Genomic DNA, 27,618 nt, shown 5'->3' on the forward strand with positions numbered 1-27,618 from the left:
GTAGACAAGCACAAAGAAGTGACTGGTACGTGGAGAGAAGAGATACAGAGACCTTTGGGTTAAATTACAACCAGCACATTTTGAAAATGCTTCATGTACAAATGGTCACCACATGCTATGCTCTCAAAAATGTGGCCATGAAATGATACTCTTGCAGGCCCCCTATTTGAAACTCTATCTTTTTGGCAATTCTCTTAAAAGCTATGATAGAGGTTAGGAGAAGGAGCATAATTTATGAGAAGGGATTTTAAGCTTGGGAATTTGCAACCATAGGATTATTATTTTTTTTTATTTTGGGGTATCAGCCAGATACATAAATTGTATGTGCCAGATAGTTTAAACTCCTACAGGCATTATAATACCGAGGCTGAAACAACAGAGCTATTAAATTTTAAAATATTATTAAGGCCAATAGATGTCTCCAATTGGATCTGTGCTTGAGAATTCAAGATGAATTCTGCAGTCATAAAGAATAACAAAGAATGTATTAGGAAAGCAATAACTTTGAGGACTTGAATGTTTTAAAAACTTGGAGGTTCACAGCATCTCGCTGGAGCCTGTCTTTAATGCAATTTGCTGACTGTGAAATTCAGTATTACTGACTCCACCCAGGAGTCCATCTGTAAATATCGGAAGGACCTTATTAGAACAGCAGCTCACACAGAAAGAGTTCCCCAACAGGGTCTCCAAGAAAGACACTGGCGCAGGGCTTCGGTTTTAGTATTTTGTGTGTGCTCTGAAAGGAGGAGGAAGGAAGGAAGGAATGGAAAGGGGGAAAAGCCACCATCCGAAGAACATGTTCAGTCAAAGTCATGCCCTTGAAGAATTAATGAGATTTAAAGGGCTTCGCATCTATCATTCTTCCCAACCAATACACTTTATATGATATAAAGATTCCTTAACTATGTTAACAGCCTCTTAGAGCCATACCTGAATTAGCTGACTAGTCAGCATTGGTGTCTACAATAGGGTCTGTGAAGATGATGTGTGGGTTTTTAAATCTATGACCACTGTTTCTGATTAGTAACACATACTCTTAATTTTTACAAGGGAGAGATCTGGCTATATTTATGCTCCTCGCTGGCAAACAAAGCAACAAGAATTTCAATTACATGCTGTAATGACAATTCTGCTCCTATTTTAAATGAGGAAAAATGAATGATCTTAGCTTCAAGAATTTCCAAGCCTCCAAAAATATTCTTCTAGATCCCTGTAGGACCAGAATCAGATTCAGGAGAATTCCACATAAGCAAGGGCTCCACTCGCAACTCTTAGGCTCATTTGCAATGTTCAGATTAAAAAAAAAAAGTCTGATTATTTTGAAGAGTGGGAGGAACATCTGATTAAGTTCTCAGCCTGTTGCACATTCAGAATCACTGTCTCGTTTGCATGTCGTGGCCCTGGCTTTGATACGGGAACATGGAGAAAGCTTTGCTCTCATCTACCTTCACACTTATTATGCTCAAAATACATACTTATTATGCTAAAAAATAGAGTTGATTCAGGAGGCAGATTTACAGCTTGCAGTGTGTTATCTAGACAACACCAACTCTCCAGGGAGTCATTGTGAGCCTGCCCCTTTCAGTGTTTGTTCTAATGGATGGATCGTGTCCAAGCTGAGTACGCACAACAAACTTGTTGGCGGCAGGTCCCTATTTAGCTGAGAAGTTGAAACTACATGTTTAAGTGCTATTTATATGCACTGGTCACCAACAAAAGGTTCCTAGATGAGATTTTTAAAAAACAATCTACCCATAGACTTCATCAAAGAGGACTTTTGACAGTGAGGACCAAACTGCCTGAGAAATTCATGTACGTAGATTATCATTCGGAGGATGCCAGGCAGAAGGAAGTGGTCCAACCTTCCTCTTCTCCTGTCCCTCCCTCCTTCCAAGAGTGATGAAAATAGAACAAATACTTCAAATCACTGCCATTGCTCCTGTAAGATCGTTTACATAGATTATGTTTTCGAAAGGAGCACTTGCTCTTTGTCATAACGCAGAAACACATGACCTATTAGGAATGCCATAATAAAGTTCTGTTAGGGTGGACTGACCAATATATCAGAATAGAGAAAGAAGGAATTAAATATAAGATTTGTTCCTCCAGCTATGTGTCTGTATCAGCAGCCTCTGCTGATGTTCAGCCAGCTTCCTGCAGCACTCTGGGCACCAACTTTCTTGTGTGGGACCCAATCGTTAGTGACATTTCCCAACACAGCCACAATGTTCACTAGGCGTGAGACCACGCTGATGTCTGGCGTCATCTCACTTTTTCGGTTATTTCAGTTTGGGGGCAACCTATGAAAACTTATTCTTCCCAGGCAATAATGGAAAAAGTGTGTTGCGTGTGTGTACATGTGTGTGTGTTGGGGTGAAAGGTAGACATTGGGGGAAGACTCACTAAAAAAGAGATATCTTCAATAATAGCAGATAGAGCTAAGCTTTGTTTATCTTGATGGATTAAAATATAAAACCTAGAAAAACACTCACAGGTCTTTACCTAAAGACCACATACAGAATGCTCTCTCATTGTATACCCCCACGAAACAGCTCACGGATGCTGAAATTCAGAGAAAGCTCTGTATATTGGAGAGACAGGGACAAGCATTTTAATTCATTCTTGGACAGTTAAGGTCTCTCAATGCAGGATTAGTCCTGCAGCATGCCTCTTGGTTTTCCTGGTGTTTCAAGGAAAAAAATCTTTGAAGCCATCAGTAGGGGTTAATGGAAGCTTTGATAAAGTTTCTCTGGATCTGTTTATTGATGCTCAATTGCAAACTGGAATGTAGAGCCTCTTCTGGCTGCTCTAAGGAGACAGTAATTAATTTAGCCAGTTGGAGGGACAGCCAGACAATTTAGAAGCCCATCTAAGACTTTTGCTCGCCCCTGCCTTGTTCTTTTCTCATCTTGGTTGGACACTTATTTCTCAAATCCTTTGATGGCTTCCCCAGAGGGTGTAGAAGTTGGCGGTAGCATTCAAATAAGATGCACAACTCTGAGAAATGAAAAAAACAAATCAGAATTAGAATGTCAAGTGTTTAGAGTGAGTGTTGCTGAATGGAATTCTCTTCTCACAAATGAACATGTGTGCTTGTGCAGGTAAGAGTGAATGAGCAGGAATCAGGAAAAATAGTGTTCTCAGTCCTGGGTACATAAATAAAACTTTCATTTTTCTAGAGTGAAATATTCTCATCTTAAAAAGAAATGCAACCCATTTTTTATTTATATGCAATAATTACCACTAGGCTCTGTAGACATTTGTCCATGCTGCTCAGTCAGCCTTGAAGCGGGATAATTTAGTGGGTTCTTTTGGAAGGCTTTTATTTTTTTCTCCTCACTAGAACTTGAGGTACCCACACTGAATACAAATTCACGAACCCTGGTGCCACACACCAGAAGCTGTACCACTGTATATGAAAAGGTTTGTATTATCTTTAATTATGATCATAATTAGTGAGTATGCATAATAATTATAGGGGTGGTAACAATGTTCTATAAACATAAAATTACTTTATGTATACAGATAGAATCAAAAGACTATTCCCTTTAAAAAATTGTACATGTTTTTTAAATGTACATTTCCTAGGCATTGTGAACAAAGCCAGGAGCCCCTGGCCAGATCAGAGCTGTCAATGAGGAAAACCACAGCCTGGCCTCTCCAAAGCCCATTGTATGTTTACTCAGGCACAGAAAAGACTTTCAACCCAGCTTCTACTTTAGAGAATCTTCCCAACAATTACACACCAGCTACAGTTGGCTCTTGAACAATGTGGGGGAGGTTAGGGATACTGACCCCACTCCCCTGCAATCAAAAATCCTCTTTTAACTTTTGATGCCCCCAAATTTAATAGCCTATTTATTGTTTGTCAGAAGTCTTACTGATAACATAAACAGTTGACATTAACGTATAACGTATAATGTTGATAACATTAACGTATATTTTTATGTTATTTGAATTATATACTGTATTCTTACAATAAAGTAAGCTAGAGAGAAAATGTTATTAAGGAAATCATAAGAAAGATAAAATATCTTTATAGTATTTATTTTTTAAAAAACCCTTATATAAGTGGAACCGCCCAGTTCAAACCTGTGCCGATTGAAAGTCAACTGTTCTGAGGATGCTCACAGAACTTTTTGACAAAATCTCTCAATGGAATTGCTTTATTATTTGTTTGAAAGATTTAAATGTCTTTAGAAAGATTTCTGACTTACAGATCTTACTAGTTTCATCATGTGTTGTTTTCCTTTACATTTCTTGGCAGTAAGAAAAAAATAGTAAGATTTACTTAAGATCACAGGCAAATGAGAAACCATTTCTGTGAGGACACCTGGGGAAGGGCAGCGCACATGATTATTTAAAAAGAAAATCGCTGTCAACTGCTAGGAACCATTCGACAGTGAGTGCGAAGAAAGCAAGTTTTCAAGAGACCCAGCACACTGCCTTATCAGAACAGTCACGCATGCTCTCCGAGTGCACCTAACGGGGTGTCATTGGCTGGACACGTGAGGTAGAAGAAAGCAAAGGCATGTTTGAAATCCAAATTATTTTTGTGAAATCTTGTTGACATACTCAAAACGTCTGAGGGAAAAAAGGGGGCTCTTTCCAAATATCGAAATTGTTTCCACTGTGAGATGAACCTAAATACTGGTCCGCCATACTCTTTGCTTTGCCCTTTCCAACAAGCGACACCAACATCTCTTCCAGCTCCTTTCTGACTGGTCCTCGTTCTTGATTCAGTATTCCAGAGCAGAGGTCAGCAAACTTTTTTATCCAAAGAGCGAGATGATTCATACAGGGTATGGCAAAATCTGATTTACGGTTGTGAGGAGGCAAAAAGCCATTAATTCTTCTATAATTATTTATCAACAACTGTATTATTTTCCATATGAACTACTGTACACCTACTTTTGCCCCACCTTTGCTCTACAGGCCACTCCCTCTGTTGAAGCTGCTCGAGTCTGCTGTGGCCCAGTGAAACCATCCTTAGACAACATGAATGTGTGGACTTTTGTTCCAATAAAACCTTTCTACGGACACTGAAATGAGAATTTTATATAATATCCAGATGCCACAAAATGTGACTCCACTTTTGATTGTTTTAAATCCTTTAGAAATGGAATAACTATTCTTGGTGAGTTAGAGAACACCAGGTGGAGAATCAAAATTGGATCTCTGGGTCACAGTTTGCCAACCCAGCTCTAGGGCACTAACGCAAGCCAGAGATTTGTGCCTCAAAAATACCAACAGAGCTTTTCCCCTTCCTTTTCAAGCTTATAGAAAAGCCTTGGTCTTGGTCACTAGTCACTTGGGTTTAACATTCCATTTCCACTCTCAAAATCGCCAACAGGGTCTTTCTGCTTCTTACTTTGATCTGAAGTCACACTTCAGGTCCACACCAGCGCTGTCCCTCACACCAGAACCAGTACGTTGTGACCTTGTGTTTTGATACCTTTTCAATCGGGCTACACTGGACCTCCTGACAGCTTTTTTCCTTCTTGTTCCCTTCTACTCAGGTATAATCACATGATAGTCCCCTTACCTGACAAGGGCATTCATTTCTATCTGGGCAGAGATAGAATCATATACATTAAAACTAAAGAAATTTGGTCTATTTGTCATTTGATAGCTGTAATTTTGTAACTTTTTAAAAAAATCACCATAACATTATCTAAGCTTCAGACTTCACAAAACTTGGGGTCACCATACCTAGAGCACGTTACCCAACTAGTTGCTCTAAGATGCTTCCCTCTCTCCTACCATCTCCTTAAAGCTTTACTCTTACTGTCTGGGAGACAGAGGTAGCAATTTACCCAGTACGGATGAGAATTCCCACTGTTCTCCATTATCTCACTCAAATAACATAATAGGTCTAATTAAAAGATGGCAGAGAAGGAAAGAATGAAATCTTACCAGTTGAGCAATAAAAGACAGTATGCCTCTTGTACTTAGTTCTTTTCTCCACGCATTGTTTTGGTTATATTAAATTCATCACTACTTGACAGGGTTCGCTGATTGTTTTTACTGTACATAAAGGTGTTAATCAACAGACAGGTATCGAGCATAGTGAACATCTACTATGCGCAGTGACACCCTGACAAGGTGTCCTGCCCCCTGTTGTCGGTGTTGTATTTCCTGGCAGTTTTTAAAAATTGTCTGTCCTAGAGCACAAGGCCAGTCCAACAAGCAGCACCGGTTCATCCGATAGCAAAGCAACTGGGATTCTTCCCAAGAGGCCCCAAAGAGCCTTTTAAAACTGCCTGTCCACTGAGAGCAGCGGAACCAAGCTAAGCCAAGTTGATGATAGAACCCTTACAAGGCGGGCATTGCCAAAGACACAAGTTCTGTTTTCCAGACCTACCACTAGAGCCGAGTTTCTTACTCTCGGCACTACAGAAATCTCAAACCGGACAATTCTTTACTGTGGGCGGGGCAGGCCTGTGCACGACAGGATGCTTCGCAGCATCCCTGGCCTTTGCCCGCTAGGTGCAATAGCACGCGGCCCGCCTCTCCACTGGGACAACCAGAGCTGTCCCTAGACATTGCCTGGAATAACTGGACTAGAGGCACAGCTAGCTCACTGTTTTACCCTTCTGAGTAAACACTTTGTTTGGCAGGGTGGGATTTAATGGCGTGAAGGGAAGGCAGAATTCAGATGTATTCTGACAATTCTGCTGAAGAATTTTTGGAATTTTTCCCACTCTTAGAATTGCCATTAGAGCCAGTTTCTCATCATCAGAGGGAAATAACCCCCCTTCTTCATGCTCAGAGATCCTGTCTATATTCTCAGAATCACAGAATTTCAGGACTGGAAAAGATTCTTAGAGATCAGCTAGGTTCAAATAGTTACATAATCCATCAAATATTTGAACTCCTGCAAACTCAGAGTTTTCAAGCTCTTTGTCACTAGGACACCACAGCTGTCTCAAAGAGAGATTAGAAGATGTATTTTCCTGTTTAGTATCTGGAACAGAGTCACATGCAAAATAAAAATCAACAGTCCGTTGGGTGCAATTTTGGGTTAGTACAGAATACCAGCCACAGAAGTTCACAATGACTTAAAATAACACAACCTAGAGAACGGTCCACCCCACAGCTGGCGTACGGGCATGGGGGCACTGGGGGTGCACAGGGAAAACAGGCTCAGCGATATTAAGAGCTGCCGGTGGCCATCACAGCATTTTTAGTGAACATATTCACAGTTCTGTTGCTCAGCCAAGAAAACCTTATTTCTCTTAAACAGCATTTCTCTCTCCTAGTGACACAGCCTGTATTTATTTGCCTGAGATGGTCCACTTAAGTAAGAGTAAACGAAGGCAAGCTATCTAGAAAACAAATCACCCAGCAGTCTGCTTATTCATTTTTCATAAACATCAGAACCATCTCTTCCTAAACAAAAGGCAGAGCAGTTGCTAGAGGATAGAAAATGGAGGAAAGGAAATAAGAGCTTTCAAGGGGACTCTTACTTGGTTCCTTTTGGACTGTAATGTCAGGAAGTAATTCCAAGAAGAACTTCCATTATCCTTTTTTAAAAGTATTTTATTTTCTATTATTTTTTTCCATCACAATTTATCTCCCTTATATCCTCTTCCACTTCCACCCATCTCTCCTCCCCCCATGCCCCTATCACCACACTGCTGTCTATGTCCTCCCTGCCCCCACCCAGAGCTGTCCCCCTCCGATGTTTTCTTATGGGGCAACATCAGGTGCAGCTCCCACCCATCACCCTTTGGCCACCAACATAAAGCTGACATCCTTCCGTCAGTTGATCAGCAGCAAAGCTGACATTCTGAGTTCCCTTTGTCCTGTCTTCTGGGTCAATGGAGTTTGAACTCAGGAGGGGAGGGAAAAGGTGTCAGTAGCCCCTAAGACATGACAGTAAGATTTAGGTTAGAATGGTTTCAATTACCATGTGAGAAGGCCGGCCCACTCACATCACATTCTACAACTAAAGGATCAAAGCCCAGTTAAAGCTACACCTCAATGCCCAGGGCCTGCTCTCACAAATGGGGAGAAAGCCAAGCTGAATACACGAGTGAGATTAACTATTTAATAATTTTAAAAGAAGGAAGCGGGGCTCTCCCTGGCTTCAAGGGGTACTGGCTCTGACATCAGCTTGGCTGAATCATTTCACCATCATGTTCATCTGTGGTCGCAGAGGTGATGATGATAAAACCAGGAATTCTAGAAAGATTTGTGTTTGTTCTTAAATATGTTATCGATGAGAGAGGAGAAAAAAACCCTGTAATAACAGTGCAAAAATAGAGCCACGAAACTTTGTGGCTCCCAGGTTGTAAGTGCTAACACTCATTTATGCTGCGTATTCCTTCTAGAGTGAGATATCATTGCCTATAAAGGTCCCTAAGGAATTTAATTTAATGAAATGATAGGAACGACTACAATTAGAATATAATTGTGTATATATAAATATGCTTAGGGGAGCTTTGGTAGTTTATGGTTGCTATGTTCACCCAGAATTCTGGCCTACATTATTAATTTGCCCTACTATGAAGAAAGGGTTTGTTAATTAAAGATAAACTACCCCGATGATTTTGAATTAGTGAACTCCAAATTATGGTAGGATAATGAGGCACTGTTCTGCACATACACAACTCCACTAAGTGAAAGCTTTCTGGCTGGCCACATAGGAGGTCCCCTTATTGAAAGACTTATTTTTAATTTTGAACAGCTTCCCAGTGTTACCCTTCATGAAAATTAAAATAAGGAGCTGGAGTTTTGTCCTATTCAGCAAACCTTCTGGCAGGACTACTTGCCGTGGCAGAGAAGACAGCCTTATTGTGTCACAGGAATTCCCTGTCCACCGTTGTCCGAGATCTAAAAGAATTACACCTACATTTTTAATAAAACTTTGCCTTTTCTCTTCCCCTTTGGTGGGGGGAGGATCTTTAGCCTACTTTGTGCTCCTTGCACCTCCTGGTCTGGCGGGAGTTGACATAATCTTTTGGCTTGAATCCTGAGGTATCAGAGTCCCAAAGGTCTCCCCACAAAATCTGTGGAAGCCAAGCCTGTCCTCAGCACATCTCCTGGAGGCTGTTCTCTGCCAAAGAGAATGACTTCACCTGTACACTAAAGCCTCAAAACGTCCATTCCTAGTTCCAATTGCATTGAGAACATGAAGCAGTGATGTGTTTGGAGAAGAGGTGCTTAAGGGCTGAACATAAGAATATTGGTTGGGTTACCAATCGGACTCTCTAGGGGGTGGGAAGATCACTCTGCACCTCGTTGGCACCTTCTGTCTCACAGCCACCAGTGACACAATGCATTTCTCAGGATCGATGCATGGCACTCCCGTTGCATTCTTCCAGAAGAGAGCTAATGAAAAACTGGCAATCAGAGTACTTGTGATGCTATCAAAACCTCCTAAATCACACTAGTCTTTCTAGAAAAAGAAAACCAATGACCACTAACAGTAATCACAACCTGAAAATGCAAAACCAAAAGACAAAAGCATAACCAGATGACCTGTTCATACCACGGATTTTAAAAGACTGACCACACTGCCATCACTGAAGCTGCCTCCTGGGAAGTTTGGCCATTCTAGCTCCAGTTCAAAATCTTCCCCAAGTCTTAAACTTTTTATTTATTCTAAAGAGTTCAGGGGAAAGTAGAAAAATAATGGCTTTGGATTGGGACACTGGAATGCTTCTCACGATAGATCAATTAGTACAGACATATTTTACCTAAGTATTGAGTGCACTTACTGAAACATGCTTTTAAGAGAAAAGTGCAGGAAGAGGTGATAGGACCGTGGGCAATTTATAATCCTTTTCCAGCAAAGTTGGTTGTGCTTACAAGCCTAACAATAGGATAAGCCACAGTCCTTTTTCCTGCTCCTTTTAACTCTCCAGAAATAAGGAACAGGGAGCCAGCAATGGGAAACATGTGGCAGAAACCCAGAATGGAAAATTATCGTGAGAAAGCACAGAAACTTCTTCAGAGGAGGAATGGAGTTGAGCGGGCCATGGGCTGGAGCCTAGACATCTAGATTCTACCCTGCACTTCAAAATATCTGATAGTCAAGATTCCATAATAGTTCTGCAATGAACTCAGCAGAAACGCTTCATGAATAGAAAATGTTTTCTAGTCATCTCGATTACAACAAGAGAAAAGCGATGCAGAAAAGGGGTAAATCGACTCTCCCCCACCCCACATGTCAATTGTGGATTCAACTATGAAAGGGGCTGCAGAAGTAGTATGTGCTTTTAGGAAAATTTTGTCAACCACACAGATAAAGCTGCCCGTTAAACCATTCATTGTTTGCAGATTTGCATGTTGATTCTGGTATGGTTCACGTCAATTATTTTTTTTAAATGTTGAAATAAAAAACAAGATCAAAACAATAGCTGTGAGTGCTTCTGCTGTAAAATACAGCAAGTATAAATATACCAATACAGATTGGTAAAAAATCAGTTTTATAACCTTAAATAATCTGTAAATGCTCTAATGTCCAGGCACGGACCTTGTGATTAAAAGCCAGTGTGAATCCCTTACAAGAGAAGTCCGGCATGGAGTGACTCAGCTCACTGGACTGTCACCTGGTTTCAATCACTGCCTTGATCTTCATTTAATCTCTACCTCCCAGTTACAGGCCACGCTATTGCAGTTGATGTCCAAAAAAGTATTTGCTGAATGAATAAATGTCCCTCTAAGTGTCTTCTGTATTATAACACAGCTTGCAGGTTTATAAATAGATCCGTGCAGTTCTACTTTAATTGTAGAACTTCAGTGTCGTTCATGGATATTGACACAAATCCTTTCTCTATATACATTTAGATCATACAGTAAAGTGGATTCCTACCTGCTTGGTTGGTTGTCACAGTGACAGACACTGACTGGTCCGGGCTAGGGTTATACTTGGACACTCCATTCACTGCCCAGATTTCAAATGTGTAATTGGTATGAGCCAGGAGGTCAGTGATGGAGACTTTCGTGGTCTTTAGGCCATTCTGCTGTGGGGTGTAGTGGACCCCACTTCCACAGGGTCGGCACTTGCTGGAATCACCAGCCCCACATTTCTTGCACACCACATTGTAGGAGATGTCCTGGCGGCCACCCGTGTTCTGAGGACTGCTCCATTCCAAGTTCACCGAGGTCTCGTTGACATTTGAAATCAAGTTTAGGGGAGCAGATGGTGGGCCTGGAGAAAGAAAAAAGCATACTGTCACACCAAGAACTGAAGCAATCCTTTAGGAATCTTTCAGTTTATATCACTCTGTAGTTGTAAGAAGTAAGATGGGCCCATTTAACAAAGAAAGCAAAAAGCAAATCAAGGTAGCACAAAAGATCCTTTAAAAGAACAATGGAAGACTGTAGGTGTGTCCTTTTCTTTTGTGTGCAAACAGGCGTGAATGCCTGCCACCCTGAGCTTTAAAGCCACTCAACATCAAGTGAGCCCCAAGTCTAGGCTTCCTTTTGAGTCACAGGAACACATCACAATTTATCTACTCTCAATCTCATTGTCTGAAAAATGGGCACGTAAATGTGACTCTGATCCCCAGGGCTGCTGTGGGACTCCGGTAAATTAAGAGTTATATACCACTTTTGAAAATAAATGATTCCTAAATAGAGCATGTCATCAATATGGAATAAAATTAACTGAACCATAGAGATACGCCTCTTCAATTCAACATGGGAGGTGAGGGTGAAATTGTTTATGGGTAATTAGTAGGAACCGGTTTAACCTGGTTGCAGAGACATTGAAGGAAGAAGGTGCTGGCGTGGAAAGATCTGAACTCCAGGCAGATACTGTACAAAGACACCCAGCCCCACAGTCAGCCCTCCAGTTACCAGGGCTGCGCAGGCTCTTTTCAAGCACGCAGGTATCCCCTGCCTTTCGAAAGTTGGCTTTATGCCACTTTGCTGTCACGAAAGACCTACACTAGTACCCATTTTCACGAATTGAAAGAAGTCCAAAGATGACTTTCGCACTTGCAGTGAACAGAGAGCTCAGCAGTTGTTTTGTATTCCAACCTCCTTCCCTGGGAGCCACACTCGGCACTGCAGCACCAGCCACCTTGGCTTTGACCTGTGTCTGTCCGCATCTGGGTTTTATCTTGATTTATTTTGTGGGTCCCTTAGCAAGATGTGCCCCACGGTGATTACTGCTTCACTTGGTGCCGTTTCGGCTTAAGAAAGGTTTCACAGAAACTCTCTATTTTCACACACTGGGGGGAACCTGTAGTCATTCCCACTGACATCAAATAGTTTCTGAAATACAACTGGTGGTGATAGCTATTTTGAAATGGAACACCTGATCCCAACAGACAGTGGTTGATTAATAATAATAATAACAGGTAAGACGATAGAACTATGTTGAAGCCTCTTGCTTCTTGCTATAGAAGAGCCTTTATGTGTCCAGAAGCTTGTGACACAAACAAATTCAGGGAGAAAAATCAGGGTTGGGGATGAGAGGTAATTTTCTTGGTCTGAGCTGGTCCCAAAGGCTTAAAAGACACTTCCACCCTCTAATCAAAAATATTTATTCATTCTGGGCAACACTAGGAAAGCCCTCTCTTTTCCTTCCTTTGTCATATTGCAGTCTGCTAAGACAAGAGCCAAAGTGAGTTTTAATGAGAGTTTGAGATTTCTTGCGCACTGTGTCTATTCTCCCGCTCTTGCATTTGGAATGACCGCTTTGAGGAAAGTTCACTGGAGGCCTGCGTGAAGCCAGGAGAAGCCTCCCCTCATCCACCACGATGGAATGCTCGGCTCCAAAGCAGCCACTGGCAGAGAACTGCAGGAGGTATCCTACATGAAAGGTGCATATTTAATATTTACTACTTAGCTCATGTAATGAAGAGCTAAAGAATTTTGGTGGTAGTGTGGAATAAGGTCAACTCACTCTCCCTTTCTCTTTGTACAGCTTAACTGAAGACTCTATTTTAACAAGATAAGTGGGTTCTGCCATGTCCTCTCGAAACTAATTATGTCCTCTCTCCCGCTCCTCCTTCTGGGAACCTTACAGGGAAAACACTGTTGTAAAGTTTGTGTTAAAGGTAAGAATAACCCACAGAAATCCCCAGAAAGAGAAGACAAATGTCCTTGTTTAAGACTTCAAATTTGTATCTAGGGTCCTTAACACAGTGACTGGAAAATAACAGGGTCAAATAAATGCTTTTTGAATAAATGAACAGAGCTCTTTAAAATCACAGACTCCTAGAGCCAGATAGGGTGATAAAGATCATTTTGTCAAATACCTTCATTTTAAAGATGAGGAAATTGAGATCCAGGAAGTGGATCTGATAATATGGAAAGTTTGTGCAATCTAATTAGTGGCAGAATCTAAAGTCTGTAAGAACTAACTCCCACTCTGGGGTAGTTTCTCCTCCACCATATGGCCCCAATTAAAGGTATGAGAACAACAAAAGCAGAGTTTCAACTGAAGTTTGAGATGTAAAGGTAGGAAGAGGGAGTGTGTCTCTTGAATCCGGTTCAGATTCTGTAGACGCTGGCCACCGTGGCGAAATCCATCACTCGTGCGCAACTGAAGCTAACCACAGCTTCGTTTACAAAAAGGGTCAGCCACTGCTTCTTGTATTTTGCCGCAACTTTCATGGTTAAATAAGAGTGGCTCTCAACTCCATTAACCTTCTTGCCAAGGTTCCTGGTTCACTTTCACATGGGAAAATGTAACACAATGAATCAAGCACCACAGAAGCAAAAAGTCAGTAATTAGTATGTGGGACGGGGCATGGCAGTGTCTAAACAAAGACGAAATGGAGCAGAAAACTAAATGGTCACAGGACTCAGAGATATAACACAGACACGTGAAAAAAAGTGCTGCAGGATTTTAAACTGGAGGGCTGGCAGGGGTGGTAGCCAGCCTGGAACGACCTTCTTCCTTTGAGAAGAGGACTTGGGTAGATGCTCAGGGAGAGAACAAAAACTAGACAAATTCAAGTTCCATGTTGCCCCAGTGAATGATTTGGTGAATTGCACTGAATGTGTTTTATGTTTTGCTGCCATAGGGAGTCATGGTTATATGAGCATAGCTGCAGCTTGGAAATCAGATTCCAACAGAGGATTGAAGTTGGGGGAGGAAATGCAGAAATGTCCACCCTGTATGATTATAACATTGGCCCGCACAGGCCTGGGAAGAGACACATGCTTTATAAATTAAAATCATAATGGTGGTTGTATTGTTTGTGGGATTGTTTTTTTTTCTTTTTTTAAACTTTTGCCAGTTAAAGGATAATAAACATATGAAGTGTGTTTCCATTTAAAGGAGGGGTCATCTCTTCCTCAGAAAAGAAAGAATTCTGTTCTCCAGACAAAAGACAAAAGTAGGGATTTTATTACAGCCAGAAGTCGATCTGGGCCCAAGAGTCATACTTAGCAGCACTTTAAAACAACTGCTTGTAGAGATGGCTAGAAGGAGAAGAAAACAGGCATTCTGAGTAACATGAGTTCTCTCAATAAATACAAAACATCCAGGGAGAGAAAAAAAACCAAACTTCTATCTTCTCTTTTGCTCACATAAGTACTGTATCTGGATATTTAGGAGCAATTACATTTCTGAAAGGTGATTGACTTTCTCATTAGAAATATGCCCACTTACAAATAAGTTTCCAATTACAGATATGAGACGTATCGCAAAGAAGAATAAAGGTAACGTTTGCTTTAACTTTCTGGTGTTTATAGTGGCATCGTATCTACTGAGCAGACACCAGCATCAGGTAGCTTTCGGGTCACTGTGCACTGAAGGGTTTTCTGCCTTCCAGACCTCTCCAGTGCTGGCCTGGAGGTAGGGCTGATGGCAGTCCTGCTTATGGTAGTGTTCCACACTTCAGGCCTTTATTTCTATTTCCTATTTTGTGTGGGCTGGCTAATCAGACACACCTCGCATACCTGTTTCTATCACCAGCCTATACGCTCCTCCAGAGAACGGATGTCTTCATTTCCCGGTGTCTACCATGATTGGGAGTTAAGGGCAAGCTCAATGAATATTTGATGAGTTGCCGACTGAGTAAACGACTGCACGGAAAACTAACAAAGTCCCCTAATGCATCCATGTCCAGCTACCTACAGTGTTTTGTTTTGTTTTAACATGTGAATTAATGTAGGTTTCTCCGAGCTAAAGCAGTATTAGTCAGCTTTTCATACAGATTCATAAGCATTAAGCCCTGTAAAGGAGCATCTCAATGTAACTAGTTTAATTCGATTTGTTCTAGAAAAACACTTTGGAAAAAGTAGAGAGAGCTATATCTACTGTTAGTGGCTACTTCTTTGGGGGTGGACTGTGGGGTCCTCCATTTATTCAGTGAATATTAATATTGAGTGTCTAGTAGTTGTCTCCTGCTCTAGAAGAGAAAGGAGGGGAAATGATTCATTTTATCCTTCCCTCCATAGTCAAAAGAAGGGAAGCTGGAAGGAAAGGAAGAGATTAAAGGAAGCTAAACGTGGATTATGTGAGCATTAGGAGGCTGTAAGGGCAAGCAGTCTACCCTGTCTTGTCTTCGGAGCTCCCTAACCAACCAGTATGGCTGGGAATTTAAAATGTGAGCTCTAGCAATAAAAGTTTTATTAATTTGGGACTGGTTATCATGACTTTTCTTTTTCTATCTTGACTTTAGGTGACAATATATGCTGGCATGAAGTTGTAAAAAACTTTATCTCTGAAGTCAGTAAATTTTAACATTTTCAAAGATAGGCTGGCATTTTCCTTATTAGCCTTTAGAGAGCTACGGTTCTTCTTTTAATTTTATTTTTATCATTAAAATTAAGACATTTTCAAATACAAATCAATCAAATACTGAAGTGTATTTAAAGGAAAAATAAATGTCCTTCCTTTACATTTTTTATTTTATTTGTAAAGCCCCCTTGGAATTCACGTACAAGCCGAACATTTTCTCCCTGCATCCAGGAATGGGGGTAGCATGTTAAACTATTTTAAACTTCTCACATTTAAAGAGCCCTTCACACTTTAAATATAATTTAGTGGCACAGATAATAGCTGTACTACCAGAGCCAAAAGTGAAATGCAATAGTCCTTAACTTGCAAATCCTTTAGAGCAGCATTCAACCTTCTCTGTAAAGGGTCAGGCAGTCAATATTTCAGGTTTTATGGGCCACAGGACCTCTGTAGCAGCTACTCAACTCTGCCACTTACTCTAAAAGCAGCCGTAGATAACACCGAACAAACAGGCATGGCTGTGTGCCAAGAAAATTTTATTTCCAGAAACAAGGGGAAGTTGAATTTTGCCTGCGGGCCATACTTTGCCAACCCCAGCTTTAGAGAATTTGATGATAACAACGCAGGAAGATATAGGAATCCATAACTTTGCACATGATTCTAGGGACATAAAGCATACCCTGAACCTACCAGGGAAGTTCAGTGCAAGAAGCCCTGGCTTGTACATTTGTACAGTCCAGGTCACAAGTCTGGCTTCTAAACACCAAGTGACCCCTACTTTCATTGACTGAGGAAGGAATAAAATATGTGTACTATTACGGCCTACTTCTTGAGATTCTCATTGCTTTAAAAGAATGGGCATTGCATTTCTTGCCACTGTGGATAAATTTAATGAATGTCCATTCGCTTCACTGGTGTGAAATACTTTCTGTATCACACAGCAAGTCCTGGGGAAGGGGGCCACAGAGGGTAATCATTATTTCCTAGTGGGATGTCAACTTGCATTCAGTTGACAGTATGAAGTCCCAAAGAAACTACAGCCAAATTATAGCAGAAGCAAAGGACTGTCATGTCATATCATATTATGCCATGTCATGTCATGTCATAAAATATCATATTATATCATGTTACATCATAAAAGGAGTCTGGATCTTCCTTAACCTATCATGTGCTCTCCTCTGGGGAAAGACAAGCATCCAGAAATGAACCTCACACTATCTAAAGGAATTGAGTTCATGTGACATTTAAGAAGGGCAATATTCCAAATATAAAAGAAAACTCCAGTAATTCTACAGTACTTAGTTCTTCCCTCCCACACATTAGACTGAACTATAATTTCTGAGTAGTTTATAGAACACACATGCTGGCTTACATAGGATTTAGCAGCTCCATTTAGGACAACCTAATGTTTGCATACCCACATGAAATCTGTATGAATGTTAAATTCAAAAAGAATCAGTCATCACTGAGCCTAAAGTCATAATTGCTTCTGATGTGAACTAGGAGTTCAGTATGAACCATCCCATGGGAAGTCTAGGTCAGGATAATGGCACCCTAAGTACCCCACCCTAAAACCACCGGTCAGGTGAAATGTACTTTTTCATTCTTAGAGAAAATAACTGGAATGTTAAGGTAATTGCATTTAGCAGTAGGTCTGTCAAAGGGTTCAAATCTACATGGACACATGGGGTAATGTGGCATATGAACCTGAAATCTCTTATAACAACTAGAATTAAAGTACTAACAGACTTCAGGACCAAGGGAAGAATAAGTCAAGTTTAAAACTCACATTGTTAGAAAAACTTTACACATGCAACTCAAGTACTTTCGACTTGGTAGGTCTGCCTGGAATTCTCTCCCCTGGCTCTTTCCATAGCTGCCTTCTTAACCCTCTGGTTTCAGCTCACAGCTCGCGCTCCTCATTCCTGACTACTTTATGCAAGGCAGAAGTCTCCCCTTCCTTTCATTTTACCCTATCGCATCATCTTTGGTTTTTCCTTTTTGCGAGAATTTTAAATTACCTTGTTCATTATTTATATTCCCATTACAACAGAAGCTCTGCAAGAATAGAAAATATTTTTCTCTTCTGATTTATGAGAGTATCCCCAGTCCTTCCAAAGATGCCAAACATATAGTAGGTGTTCGCTAAGTATCTGCTGAATAAATAAAAAGTAAATGATGCTTCACCTCCACAGGTGATGCATCACCTTCATAGCACTTGTGTATATCACAAAAGCTGATCAAATACAAAAGGTGATTGCATGCTAAAAGGTTGAAAAAAATCGAGACTGTATGTAACCAAGGCTAGGAGACAGCCGATAGGAAACCAACGGAGCTCGGCTCACGTATAGAGTGGTTTCCAGAGCTATCAGGGACTTTTAACACTTAACTGATTTTTAATCACATTCCCCAAGAGCATGGGCAGAAACTTAACTCTTAAATGACAAACTTCTTTAAGTGCTGCTGTCACCTTACTAAAATGCCAGGGCTACCCAGGCACGTGTTCTGAGGCAGAGGAACCTGGGTCTTGAGTTGCATTGCATAAGGCGTCATTAAGCATGTGCAACTTCTGGGTTGTCTGCTGTACTTCAGTGCCTTAGCTGTAAAGCCCTCCAAACCTTCAGATGAGCCTTTGGCAATCTCTCTCCAGCTGAAGGACAGGTTAGGAAGCAGAATAAACGGGGTGTGTAAGTTTTGACTGAAACAAAGCCCATGCTTCCCCCGCTGACAGTTGTATATGTGGCCCCCGCTAATTGCCTTCTGTCAGCCCTTGCTGCCGAGGGTTAGTTTACATTAAGACTGCTGTTCAGGGACAGCTCTTCCGAGATACATGAACAGCGCATAACCTTTTATCACAGCAGTTTGTGTTTTAACAATGTGCCAAAGCAGAACTGCCTGTTATTAAAACACAGAACCATTTGGACCAATCAATCATTGATTGCTGTCGTCAAAAACCCGAGGCTTCCTATGAAGGTAACTTCTTGCTGAAATTCTGCTGCCGTGTATTTTCCAGTGTATCTCTTTTCCCATTCTCCTCTGCAGGGAACTTTTCTTTTCTTTACTGGGTTAATTGGTAAAGTAATCTCGGTTTCTCATTTCTAAGATGACTAGTTTCTGGCTGAAGTACTTTAGAAAGTAAGCTTTCAGTTATCCCTGAGGAAGCTGCAATATGAAAGATGAAGAAAAGTAATCCAAAGTTTTATATATATTTAAATCATGAGTGTTTTGATTTAGAAGTAGCTAGCTTGGGAACTGATTTGCATTCCTTAGGAAGCACTTTTTCATCTTTTCTTTTCTTTTATTTTATCCCCATAATAAAATATGACAGAAAATTATTTGTTAGCCACAGCCATTGGAAACTAAGTTAAGCAACTTGCCCAAATTAACACAGGCAATAGCACAAATTTGTGATCAGAAACCGTAATTCCAGGGCTACAACCAGCCATCCCACAGGTACAGACAAGGCAAGAGAAAAGGAATCACAGCTATGATTTCTCAGTCGGACAGGCTGGATCTTTCCCAACTTTCTCAGTTCACCTCGAGTCACATTTCTCCCCACTTCTTTGATCTGGTTGCTGACAATTTCTGGCATTACTTCCCAGATGGTGCTGTTGTTGTCTTAGCTGAGCTGTCCTCTCTACGTACTTCCTGCCTTCCACACAGGAGTGCAATTGGGAGTTTCTATTAAAGTTCTTTCTCTGGGTGGAAGGTCACAGGAAGGGGGGGCAGGGGCAATGGTATCTATGCAACAGGAGTCTTCTCTCAGTTCACCTTCTGCTGAGCTGTAAATAGCACGTGGAATAAGAGTCAAGTACGAAAGGAAAATCAAAATACTGATGGCAAAGGAAGTAGCTAGCTCTCACCCCAGGGGATCTCAGGAAAATGTATAATTGACCCTGTTTCATAGAAGCTTACTGTGCAAAACCACTGTATGACTTCCATGAATAGTGTCAAGCATGTTATCTAGAAATGACAGGGCTTGGTTGATAACAAGCCATTCTTAATTATTCATAGAAAAACGGTAATAACTTGGCTAAATGGCATTGGCAGACTATTTCAGCCGCCTTTCACTTGGACATAAATTAGAGTTCCTCAAACTTACATACTTTCCAGCTGAATCCACATTGTACTGTTAACCCCTATGAAATGAGAAGTGGGTTGGGCGGCTAAAGAGGATGCTAAAATAGCATTGCTTTTAAACAAATAATTCAATGAGCTGATACCTGATCTTCATTAAATATCCCAAGGCTTTTTCAAAATTTGCAAAGAACCGAATGGCAGGTGATCAGCCTTGGACCCATCTAGTTCCTTTCACTTAGCACACCTGGTGATCTTGTCATCTGTATTCAAATTGCCATTGGACAACAATCTTGTACTTGGGCTCTCTAGCTGTACTTTTCCCATTAGTATTCAAAATGCTGACAGGTAACCCAGAAAGAAGAGACAAGGGAATGGCTCACTCCCGGGCTGATGTCACACCCTGAACTACTGAGATCTCTCTAAAGGAGGAGTCTGGAAATAGAAGAGGTCAATGAAGGTTGCATCTGAATCATCAAAATATCTTTGGTTGCTTTGATCAGTTTGTAAGGTCCAGGGGATGGGCACGTTAGTCTGCTGATCAAGTGGCTAACAGGCGGCAGGACCGCATGTTCTGAACTAAAACCCATGTCTCGTAATATGCAGTAAGAGAGTCGATGTCTCAATTAGAGTTTTGGACCTATCACAAATACAATGTAGCATGAAACCATACTCTTATATTGCAGATTTGATGAACATGAAATAATAAGATATTTTCTCCTGAAAATCTTAGACTCAAAAATTTTCATTAAAAAATGTGTTCACAAAAATGATTGATTGCGTGGATTATAAAACCTGAAATGGTTAGCGATCAACTGATGGATCTTCTGAAACACTTTCATTAACAAAACTTTGGGAATTGTTGGCCTTTTTTCCCAGTCTTCTACTATGCAGTCTTTCACTAGACCTAACTGCACTCTCATTAATCAATGTCAGAGAATGTTCTTCCCCCTTTCATTATTAGTTACTTGTAACTTTAAAGCAAAAAGAAATATGTTTTGTGGGAGGAAAAAATTGAGTTTACTTGAAACTGAAGACTACCTTTTATCCTATGGCTTTAAACATCAAAGCCTCATGCTAGACATACCTTCTAAAAACACTCAGCCAGACTGTTCAGCAAGGAAATCTTAGGGGCAGAGAATTGAACTGAACACCATACCTTCAAGGACTTGTTTGAAAGTGGTTGTGAGATTTCCAAAATTGAAGCATTAAAATAAATATCTCTAGCCCTGGCTGGTGTGGTTCAGTGGATGGAGCGCTGGCCTGGAAAAGGCAAAGGGTTGCCAGTTCGATTCTCAGTCAGGGCACATGCCTGGGTTGGGGCCAGGTGTCCAGTTGAAGGCGCACGAGAGGCAACCACACATTGCTGTTTCTTTCCCTCTCTTTCTCCCTCCCTTCCCCTTTCTAAAAATAAATAAATAAAATCTTTGAAAAATATATCTTTCTTCTCCTGACCTTGGAAACAAGTAAGGACAATGTTATTTTAATTTGCATTCAAATTTTAACAACACAGTCATACAGCACCACTGGGATCCACATTGGGTTTCCACTGAAGATTGCTCATCATTTCATTATGGTTCATTATGTTGATAACTGTCGGAAAGCATTTGAAGCGAGGGCTTTGAGTAATAGGACTGAAATGGTAATTTTAAAACAATACACTTTCTGAAGGAAATACAGTGGCACACTAAATTCAATTAGAAAAGGCAAATGTAGAGCCAAAGTAAGTGATGTTTGCTGTTTGGAGCTCGGCTATTTCAATTTCTTAATAACCTAAACCTGCAAAAAGCTTTTTCAAATCAGGACCTTTCGACATAGATCTTGGTAAATTTGCCCTCATTAGCTCTAAGCAACTCCAGTATAAATTGTCTTAAAAGCTGCAATTTTGGAATATTTTAGGCCACGTCTAAGTATCAATCACTCACTCTTTGTTTGGCACAGCTGACTGAATTATTCAAGGCCGTTTACTTGGAGACAGATTTGTGAAGGTCCTTCAAGTTAGCAATCTAAAATAATAATCTCTTATTTACAGAGTGCTCCCAGTCACAAGGCTCAAATAAGTTCCATCAAACATGTTAAATAAAGAGTACCCAAAAGCACAAAGACAGATTTCCAATTGAAAATACGTAAAACCACTCTGGTAATGGTGCTCAGAAGTAAAGTTGCCAAAATAACAAATTAGCTATTTCTTTCTAGATATCCAAACCCAATTTACTTCTTCTATAAGGCATTTTTTTTCCTAGTACATTCTGAAACACAATAAAGGGTTGAAAATGTACCTTAAATGCAACATTGGTCCAGTCTCCCCATGCAGGGAAAAAAGACCTTTCTCACTATAATGACTGAACAAGAGACTAAATGACAGAGGCACTCAAAGTCCTTCTGCACAGGCATGCAGTTGACGTCCCCCACACTGTCACTGCCAGGCGACATTCCTGATGACAGGGGAAAGGAAAGGTGAATGAGATCTGAACTCGGTCACCTTAACTCTGCAGGGCTGGTTATCTGCAGAGTTAAAGGATATTAACTTCATTAATTAAAATCATATTGAAATTTCTTCTAGAACATGATTTACATCATCAAAATCCCTTCGTCAACTGAAATGGCACCCTTGTGTATATCGAGATCTAGTTGTCTGCCTTGCTGTCAATGTCACCAAAAATCCCACCACCTTTCTTGACTGGTCCACATGACTGTTTTCATACCCACTCTCTGGCAGTCACTGGGTGGGTAGTTGGGAAGGAGAAAATACAAACGAAGCTCCACAGTGAGTGGACTGGGTTATGTAACTCCAAACCAGATGGGTTTTCTTCATCTGGGAGACAAATGAAGTGTTCAGTTTCCTTTAAAGAATAATGTACAGAGCACTGGAAATATCTTCCTAGAGTTACCACTGAGCGAAGAGGATTCCTGTAATTTGCAAGCATGGACGAGAGGGTCTTCTGTCTCCTGCCACCCATCACAGAGGATCTAACTCTTGCTATGGAAAAGTGGTCCACAGACCAACAGCATCAGCAGCCTCTGGGAACTTGTTAGAAAGGCAGAATGTCAGGTCTGACTTCTACTGATCGCTAGGAGCTTTCCATGCACATTAATATTTAAGGGGTATTGTTCCAACTCTCTATTCTAGCAAGTATGGGTTATGTTCTTGAAAATATTCAGATGATGCCTCCATTGAAACGTTATCTACCTCACAGGTAGAGACACTAACCTAATCAGAGGCTCCATCAAAGTTCTTCCCAAAGTTAAGATTTATTTTCCATTAAATTCTCTCAATTTCTCTAGCAATGTAGATAGTGTGAAGAATTTCTTAGGTGTTTCCTTCTAAACTCGCCAATGCTGCTTGTATTCACCTGGTCTAGGTGTTCTCTAAGAGAACAAAAACCTGATTTTACAAGCCAGTGGAGCAGAGTCCCTCTTTGGCCAGAAGAATGAGTCTCAGCCAGTGTGTTTTATTTCTTCATTAGTGTGCCGTCACAGTGAGCGATCACTAAATGCGGGACTGCATGAGAATGCTGGGGTTAAAGGCAGCATGATGAACAAAGAAGGTGCCTGATTACCATGGCTGTCAGCACAAGGGAATTGGATTTGTCACCTGGCTTAACCAACTGGTAAAAACTGATTAGAGGCTGGAATCAGTTTGAAAGGATCCCTGATGTTTACGTTCCTTCCCATCCCCACATCTTGTCAAGAGAATCTGATAAAGCTGGAGGCAGGGTGAGGGGGGCTTCATCCTGTGGTTGAACAAGAGATTGTCTGAGAAACCCCCACTGTCTTCTGAATTGAAATGTCTGTGGCAGCACTCAGTCCCACAGAACTTTCAGAGCTGATAGAAATACTCTACAGCAGTGCTGTCCAGTATGGTGGCCATTGGCCACATATAGCTATGGACCTCTTGAAGTGTGGCTAACCTAAATTAAAAACTGAATTTCAAACTGGATGCTAATAACTTCAAATTTAAGTAGCCATGTGTACCTAGGGGCTACTGTATAGGACAGGGCAGGTCTACTGTATTCATCAAGAAGAGAATAGATTCTAATTCTGCTGCTTAAATTACTAGGATACACACCTGTTAGCAAAATATGGTCGCCTCCCAGTTTATCTGTATCTCAGAGGAGGTCTTGAGAGTCTTATGCAGTTAATGCTCATTAAATTTATATTTTAAAAAACCTTAAAATTTAACTCAGTAGAGAAGTGGTTTCAACCTTGTCTATATAGTAGAAGGATAGTAGGGGGCAACTTTCTAGAATGCTGATGCCTGAGTCCTGTCTCCAGAGATCTGGAGCGCAGGGCAGCCTCTGGGTAATTTAATTGTGCAGTCAGTGAGAAAATCACCACAGAGGCACAGACAGGCATTGGCAATGGGCTGTAGGGGAGGTTCGGGGGAGGGTGTGACCAGCTAGGATGAAAGAAGAGGACAAACATTTGTTAGACCCCTACTGGGTGCCAGGCCATTTCACATATTTTCTGATTTAATTTTTAAAACCACCGCACAAGCAGAGAGTAAGAATCCCATTTTACAGATGAGTGCACTGGGGCTTGGAGAGGTTAAACAAACTCATGAGTTGGTGGTGTTAAGATGAACACTGCATTTCTTTTTAACCTGGTTCAGGAGCTGCAATCAGCATTGCCGTAACCTGAAGAGTTCCAGTCAGTGAAGGGTGGGAGGGGGCACAAGGGAATGGACCAGCAGAAAAGGATCGCGTGCTGCTTTGGCGTTCTTATGGACCTTTTATCAATGGCACAAAAAGCCACCCGTCTTCCTCTCTTGCTTTACTGAAAACAATCTCTGAAAACACGCAAGAGTTACTTTAGTTTTGAAACTTTTGGGTTCACTCAGATGCTAAAAATCCACATTTGTTTTCTCTCATCTGCATCTTCGAGATAAAGCTAACAACTTATTCCAACAGAAACATAAAACTCCAAGGGCTCAGCTACCACACTTACACTTTTGGCAAACATGCCAGTAACCCAGGCATGTGGCAATACTTGGCGTCTCCCCAAACTTCCCATAGCAAGCTATGGTAATGAAGCGATTGGCCCATGGTCCCCTAGAAAGCTAGACAACAGGTCACTATCGTGAGACTAAAAACACCTCGGAGACAGAGCCAGGCTGTCCTGCCATCGAAGATGAATTCTGTGAGGTTCCTAACAATCCAGCTCCAACCTAGAGAAGGCATCATCTATCTGTATGGAAGGGCCACGTGATGCAAATAAGGGCAATTATCACACCCCACAGCCCACAATATTTCCCTCTGAGTTTGCTCTCACGCCCTCAAATCGCACAACTGGAAGACTTCTGGTAGAGGGTATGGATAGAGGAAGAAGAGTCAATATTAAACCAAGCATGCACAAAGAAACCTAAGAATGCTTAGATTGAAACAAATAAAAATCTAGGACTTGAGCATGTCAAGTGTACATGCTCATCCAGAGAAAGTACTTAGTCCATGGTGGGAACAGAATAAGAAGACGGCAAAGATATCTTTGTCCCTAGTGTACCCCCTCCCTGTGGACGTTTGAGCTTGCCCTCAGGTAGCTGGCAAGAGAAACCCCCAGTAAGAGAGAGATGGGAGTCTTCTCTTTGTCCAGCCCTATGGCCAAGCTGGGGTGGAGTTTTAGGCATGTTCCTTAACATCTCTGAGCTGGCAGTTACTTCCTCCATAAAATGAAAATAATCCCTAGCTTATCGATTTGTTATGAATCCTGTGATGACGTTATTGAAAGTGCCTAGTCCCTGGCTGGTGTGGCTCAGTGGATTGAGTGCCGGCCTGTGAACCAAAGGGTTGCCGGTTCAATTCCCAGTTGGGGCACATGCCTGGGCTGCAGGCCAGGCCCCCAGTAGGGGGCGTTTAAGAGGCAACCTCACATTGATGTTTCTCTCCCTCTCTTTCTCCCTTCCCTCCTCTCTCTCTAAAAATAAATAAATAAAATCTTTTTAAAAAGACTTTAAAAAAAGAAAAAGAAAGTGCCTAGCACATTACTTAGGCATAATTACAAAAGGCTGTTCTTGTTATTGCTGTTATTTTCTCTGGTTATGAAAGAAGCTCCTGAGTATGGCAGTTTCAGTACAAATTTGGGATGGGCCTGAAATTGTTCTCCCTACCTTTAAAAGGCGGTGCCTGACTGGGCTGGACAATGGCTGAACAGCTGACCCTACTACCTCCACACCAGAAAGTACTTTTATCTGAGTGATGTTGGCTCTAGCCATCTAAGATAAAATTTATAGTAGTTAAAAATAAAATAATTCATAATGGCAGTGAAGGCTAAATTACATGGAATGACATCATTTTATGCATTTTGCATAACTAGTAAAACAACACGAAGGGGTTGAGTAGCAGCGACCATGAGGGAGGCAGCGTTCACTGTTGACTCCATTCCACAGATGAGGGCACTGAGATTTAAGAGACTAAACAATCAGTCACTCAGCTACTAAATGGCAGGCTTGGAAACAAAGCCAACGACTGTGGAAAGCCTGTGTTACCTGGCCACTAGGCTCTGTCCTTCCATACCCAGACTCACCTAGGGAAAACACACAGGTGGAACACCTGGACACACCTCTCCCTATTCTGGTCAAGGTCACTGCCATTGCAGGCTCTGTGAAGTCCAGAGGGTACGTGAAAGGAATGCCAATACCTAGGAACACTGTCCATATAAAGTGTGAGACAAGATTTCTCTACTCCCTAGCACACTGAGGTGCCAGTCCCATCCATTCATTAACCCAGCATGTAAACAAGCACTAAACAAGCACTTGTTAGGACCCAAGCCCAACTGTTATGAATACAAAACTATGAGGAAAGAAGAGAGGAGAGTAATGACAACACAAGCTATGACATCAGTGTCACACAGAACCGAAATCTCTCACCCACACGTGATCCCATCCTCAGAACACTGCCCTATTCCTGCTCCCCCGATGCTGTAAAGTTTCCTCGAGTCCCCGATGAAACAGTAAAGCCATTTATAAATTCCAGTCTCAGCTCTAATTACACTGTCAGACGACCCCTGAATGCTCAGTCTCTGCTCCGCAAAGTAGTCTGTTGGCAACTGTGCATTTTGAAGGCAACCAGAACAGCAAGAAAGATCCTTTCTTTTCATAATTATTTTCCCTGCTATGATTGAGAAAAGATGCTTGTTTGATGTCATTTGTCCCCTGCACAGTTATCCGGAGAAAAGGCCTGGCAGTGCCCCACTGGGAGGTAATGAAAGCCGTTGGCATCGTAGAAACGAGTGACAAGCACACAACTTACGGGTGCAGGGCATTGAGGCAGCATCATTGTCGGCTCTGAAAAAGCCTCGGTCACAGGTGCACGATGTGGCTCCTTCCCAGACGGAGTAGCTGTGGGGTGGGCACTTGGCACAGGTGGCATCCGTGGAGAGGGCTTTGTAATATCCAATTTTGCAGGCTAAAGGAAAGAAGGAGGAACAAACCAATATAAACCACTGCTAATACAGAAAAGCATAACATCACCTCCTTGATTCAGAAGAAGGGAGACATTTTTGCTTATCAAAAATGGCTTGAGATGCAGGTAAAGCAACCAGAAACATTTGTGGATGACAGACACTCACTCCTTAAGGGACATTAATGTTTCTGGTCAGATGGAAAAGGATCCCTGTGGAAAAGAATTTCTTAAAACCAATGGAATCAACAAAATCACAGGCCAAGTTTCCCAAGTGTTTCCTTTGTGCCAGGACCCTGCTTACGTGCATGATGTTTAAGCCTTACGGCGCCCCTTTTCTATGGGCACTATTATTAGCCTCACCTTCGAAGTGAGGAATACCAGCTTTGAGCAGTAAACTGCCAGTACCTAACCTGCATCTGGCAAATGTCAGGGACCAGCTTTGACCCCAGCCGTGCTGCCCCCAAAGCCTTTGCTCTTCGCCACATGCTA

General features: G+C 41.5%; 1 protein-coding gene across 3 annotated transcripts in view; it reads right to left on the reverse strand.

The window, feature by feature from the left end:
- EPHA4 (EPH receptor A4) overlaps window positions 1-27,618 on the reverse strand; it is a 135,279-nt gene that overhangs the window by 49,691 nt on the left and 57,970 nt on the right. For all 3 annotated transcript variants that reach the window (XM_024563772.3, XM_071220722.1, XM_053919117.1), the window contains exons 4-5: window positions 26,977-27,132; window positions 10,823-11,161 (exon numbers count right to left, since the gene is read on the reverse strand). In XM_024563772.3, coding sequence (XP_024419540.1) covers window positions 10,823-11,161; window positions 26,977-27,132 — 495 coding nt within the window. The remainder of the gene's footprint in view (window positions 1-10,822; window positions 11,162-26,976; window positions 27,133-27,618) is intronic.

The sequence above is a fragment of the Desmodus rotundus genome, chromosome 2 (genome assembly GCF_022682495.2).
Source record: "Desmodus rotundus isolate HL8 chromosome 2, HLdesRot8A.1, whole genome shotgun sequence".
In the NCBI taxonomy this organism is placed as follows: Eukaryota; Metazoa; Chordata; class Mammalia; order Chiroptera; family Phyllostomidae; genus Desmodus; species Desmodus rotundus.